Genomic DNA, 5,227 nt, shown 5'->3' on the forward strand with positions numbered 1-5,227 from the left:
ATCTTATTAAGTACATAGACCCGCTAACTTAATCATGCATAATATTTTAAGTTGTGCAATATAAATAGTTATAAAAAAAATTAGCTATATAAATGGGAAGGACTTAAATTATTTCTCTCTTTTTGTGGAAAATACTTCAATTAATTAATATGTTTGATTCACGCTATACCTATATATGATATAACTATATACAAACACATTTGTAACTTTTTTCAATTGCGGCAAATCAAATGGCATTTATAGGGTGCATAGCCTAGATCTTTTAATATTTATTTAATTTACACAGAGAAGGTCCATCTTTTGAGAGTTTTTGAAGAAACTAGGGTTTGTTGAGTTTTGTAACATTTATGCCATAATTTTTTCCTAGCTAATTAATTTCTTTCATCTCACAGCTAGAACTTGCTATTAATTAAATTCAACAATGGTACATATATATTACAGGAGAGTCTATTAAACATGCATATGTGCTTAGCCCTAGTTTATACACAACGTATAAACAACTTTTATCAGACATATAAGTAATTAAGTATTCTGCCCTAACAACTTTTGTATGTATATGTTGCATTAATTTATTTATTTTCTTATAGATGGTAAATTTATTTTAGGAATAATTGTCGGAAATAACACTTACGCGCGCTTACCCTATTTGCAATTTCAAATCGATGCAAATTAAATATAAAAATGAAAATGAAAAACAAAAAGAATGAAGCTCGATTATATTTCGTGATTGAGTAAACGAAAGAGGACACGAGTGAAAGTGTAAGGGAGAGAATTTAACATATCTTATGTGTTTCTCTCTTTTATTTCTTTTATTAGGTGTGAGTTTTAGTTAGGTTTTTCTTCTTCTTCTTCTTCTTCTTTTTTTTTTTTTTTTTTTTAAGTTAAGTAATAATATATGGGGCTGTAGTAAAAATACTGTGACCGATGACTAGGGTAATTCTATTCATAGCCCCGATTTCACTCATTATGGTCTTCTCTTTACAATAATAATAAAAAATAATCATAAATGTACTATAATACCCTATAATTCATAGTCTAAATACCTTGAATAATTTATCATCCTAGTTTTGCTCAATAGCCCCGCAGAAGATGAATTGAAACACACAACAACAATCTATCATTCATGAGTGAGTATAATTTGATTGTAGTACTGTGGAGAAAGAAAAATGAGATGAGTAGGAATGTTCAAAGAAGAAAAAAAAAATCATTTGTAAAGAAATAGAAAAAAACTTTACTATTTTCTAAGGAATCGAAAATGAGAATTTGAAAAAGAAAATCCAAATAACTAATTTTTAATTCAAACTCATCCTTTTTGGTTTCTTGGATCCCAACTAGTAGGGATAGGATTAGAAAGCTAGAAAGTGAAGAAAAAGAGTAGATGGAGGTTGAACAATGATGCAGAATTTTTATTTGCATTTTACAAGATTAATTTTTGATTTATTTGTACAAAATTGGCCGTTAGTAAATATAGAATTATAAAGCTAGAAATTGAATAAAGGTATAGTAGATGATTGAATATATATAGCGTTGATATCTTGTTAATTAATGAAATTGAAGTTGTACTTTTGTATATTCATGATTTGCTTCTTCAATGTTTACAATCTTTCTTTTTCTCCTGCGGCTATTCTAATGGTGAAGGGATATATTTTTAGGGTTTATTTTGTTGTATTGGATGAAGTTATTAGTTAAGTATTAATTAGAATTTTAAATTTAACTTATAAAGGGAAAAATAGTATACTTACTATAATCATTAATATTATTTTTAAAAAAGGAGTTATAATGAGTAAAATGAGGTTATGAATATAATTATCCTATTTTCACCCAACAAGACATGGTAACCAAATTCCGGGCCCAAATGGCCGGCCCATTAAATATATATTTACTTTCATAACAAGACATGCCAACCGGGCCCAGATGGCCCCGGCCCATATCGCATTTACTTTTCTTTTGACTTAGTATAAAGTTTCTCACCCAGCATCTCCTTGTGTTTATCTAATTGAGACAATTAAATATTATACATTCCGTCAAATAAAATATTATATAATTTGACCCAAAAAATATTACTCTAAACCTTGTAGTGATTTTGATAGAATTTTCGTGATCCAAAACGTTGATACTTTACATGGGTGTATTTGTCATTTTACTATTTTTCCAAAATTTATTTTTTCTTCAGTCCACTAATCCTCCTCAAAATGAAGTAGCTAAAAAATGATCTGTGATATGACTCACAACTAAATTTGTCAAAATCATAAACATAGCACAACACAATATTTCCAACAGATCAACTCATTTTTTGGAGCTCGTAAATTTAATTTTGTACCATTTTATAACTTCTTAAAAGATCATTTTTTTTCCACTTTAAAACTTGCACCATTTTTCCAACTCAACCTAAAAACTCAACAACAAAGTACAAATAATCCCTCAACAAGTCAAGATCCACATCCATTTTTACAAACCAAAAAAATACTTTGCTACTTCCTAAAATCCTTTATTCTTCTCACAAATATATCTCAAAAACTTATATCAAATCATGTTATATAGATCAAGATCCATCATAATTAGTAGCACATTTGTAACTTCGTTAGCCTTGATGGTAACTGAATCTGAATCTTTACCCGACAGACCATCTGAATATATCTCGATAAAGAGATGAGAGAAATTTGAATCTTGACCCGACAGACGATCTGAATATATCTCGATAAAGAGATGAGCGAACCGAGAACTAATTTAATACTACTAGATAATATTCCCCTTGGCTAAGTTAAAAACAAAGAAACACTTTCACAAATATACTACTCCCACAAAAGTATTGGACCAACATAGTTGCAAACCTAGTAACTATAGATTATCTAAAATTAGCCAACCCTGTACGTATATTCATAGCTACTAATAATCAAGATCTATTTGTATTTCCCAAAATCATCAGAGCCCATCACTGCCAAATCTTGCTGCCACGCCTACAAGTAACTGTCTGTTACAAAGAAAACAAAAATAATGTAAGAACATAACTCTCCAAAGAGATAGTAACATAAAAAATAATTCAGCAGCATCAGTTCGAATCCCACAAACGCCTCCTCGTACCGCATGAGTCGGGCCGTTGGATCGGCCTCACAAGAGTCGAATCCGACGAAGAAACACGTTGTAATGCAAAAACTCAGACAATGTAATGCGCAGCAGAATGATTTGCAAGAATAAGGATTTGAAATGTTTAAATTTATAACGCTAGGAAATGTCAAAAACATATACTATCTCCTTTTTTGAGAGTTACTACTACTTGTTGTAACAAGGTATTTTGTTTGTGTCACACAATTCATCCAAATAGTCTTATACTCCATCCGTCTACGAAAAATCTTTCTATTTTTCATTTTCGTCCGTCCTCTATTTTTAGAAATAATTCCACTAACTATCACCTTATAATTCTCATATACTTACATACATTGCCACTAAGAGAACGTTTACTTCGGAGGATTAGCCTTAACATATAATTTAAGCTAATTATGCTTGATTCTTATCCCATTGAAAGGGTGAGATTGGAGAAATCCTACTATAGAAGATAAAAATACTCAATCATGCAAAGTAAACGCCCCTAATGAATCTACCAATTTTGAAAAATAACTCTTTCTCCACTCACCAAATCTACAATTAACTTTTCTTAAAATCCGTGTCATCTTCTTTAGGAATATGTTTCATGGACGGAGGGAGCATAATTCATGCTTAAAAGGGACTTTAATGATATGCCTTATAGTCAATATGATAAGCAAAAAAGTTTGCCCAAAACAATATACCATGTTCACTAGTAATGAGAGTTCAAAGCCATATCCTCTATCAAAACAACACCACTTTTGTCTTATTTTTTCGAGTTAACACCAATGGATAAAAACAATTCAAACTAATCCATCATTTACGATGCAATAAATTTTAATATTTGAAGACGACTAACAAGTTCATAACTATTGAATCCATCAAATTACGTGGCATACCAACTAATATCAATTTTATATAGTAATAAACCCAATTATCAACTAAATAAACGCAACAATAGAAAACATTAATAGAAGAAAAAAATGAACTTACTATTTTGGGAAGTGCATTGGACGCGCTTGAGGTTGTCGAGTTGCACCTGAGCTCTCAGCAGCTCCAAATCCTTCGCAAATTGCATCCTCTGTTTCTCAAACTCCACCATCTGCCGCTGCTTCGCCACCTCCACTTTCTCGTACGTTTCCCCCAAACTCATTATCGCCGCCGCCAACATCCGGTACCCTTCCCGCAGCCCCGTCCGCTCCGCCGCCTTCCGCTTCCTACCCGCCGCCGGCCGGCGGCGCCGCCCTCCGCCGCTCTCATCCTCGGGGTCGTTGTCGTAGTACTCCTCGTCCTGCTCGGCCTCCATCGCGGCCGCGGCCGCGGCCATCACGGAGAAATTCCGCTCCGTGACGCTGCCGGGGCCGGACCGCTTCGACCTGGGCCCCACCGGCACCGACCACGGGAGGCTCAGCAGTTGGCTCACGGCCGGATCCCTCGACGGCCGGCGGATCGCCGGCGAAACTTTCCGGCCGGAGGGGAACGGCTCCGGCGACGGCGAAGGGGACGGGGACGGCGAGATCTCCGGCGGTGGGGAGATTCGCCGGCGGAGATTCTTGCTGTGGCCGGCGTTGACGTTGACGGCGGCGGCGGCGGTCTTGGAGAAGGAATCGCCGATGAGGGCGTCGAGGCTGTGGAAGTGGGGCCAGGCGGGGACGTAGCGGCCGCCGGATTGGACGGCCTTGGACTTCTCGATCTTGTACTTCTTCTTGGTGGTGTCGATGCGGTTCTTGCACTGCGCGTCGGTGCGGCGGAGCTTGGCGTTGTGGGCGGCGTTGACGGCGTCGGCGACCGCGCGCCAGTGCTGCTGGCGGAGGTTGCCGCGGTTGAGGTGGAGGTACTGGGCCCCCCACGCCTCAATCAGCGTGCGCGTCGCCTCCTCCGACCAGCAGTCCTCGCGGCTGGGGAAGGCGGGGGTCTTCTGCGGCGGCGGAGACGGCGGCCCCGACGGGGAGTCCGGCTTCGCGGGGGAGGCGGGCGGCGCGGGATTCTCGTTGTCCGAGGGGAGGCGGCGGGGGGAGGGGGAGGGGGAGGGAGGAGGGGAAGGGGAGGGTTGGGAGGACATGTCGCGGCGGCGGTGGCGGTGGCGGTGGCGGTGCGGTGAAATATTGAAAGAGGAATGTTTTGTGAAAATTGAAAATTTTGGGAT

General features: G+C 38.3%; 1 protein-coding gene across 1 annotated transcript; it reads right to left on the minus strand.

Moving 5' to 3' along the window:
• Positions 1–2,707: 2,707 nt before the first annotated feature.
• On the minus strand, positions 2,708–5,227 carry LOC131009158 (trihelix transcription factor ENAP2). The gene is made up of 2 exons (XM_057936386.1): positions 4,075–5,227; positions 2,708–2,971 (listed from the first exon to the last, which is right to left on the minus strand). Exons 1-2 carry the CDS (start codon positions 5,141–5,143, stop codon positions 2,958–2,960), a joined length of 1,083 nt encoding a protein of 360 aa, XP_057792369.1. The 5' UTR covers positions 5,144–5,227; the 3' UTR covers positions 2,708–2,957.

Source organism: Salvia miltiorrhiza, chromosome 2 (assembly GCF_028751815.1).
Source record: "Salvia miltiorrhiza cultivar Shanhuang (shh) chromosome 2, IMPLAD_Smil_shh, whole genome shotgun sequence".
Taxonomy (NCBI): domain Eukaryota; kingdom Viridiplantae; phylum Streptophyta; class Magnoliopsida; order Lamiales; family Lamiaceae; genus Salvia; species Salvia miltiorrhiza.

Coding starts and splice junctions, on each gene's coding strand:
- LOC131009158 (XM_057936386.1), bottom strand. CDS start 5,143: ATGTCCTCCCAACCCTCCCCTTCCCCTCCTCCCTCCCCCTCCCCCTCC.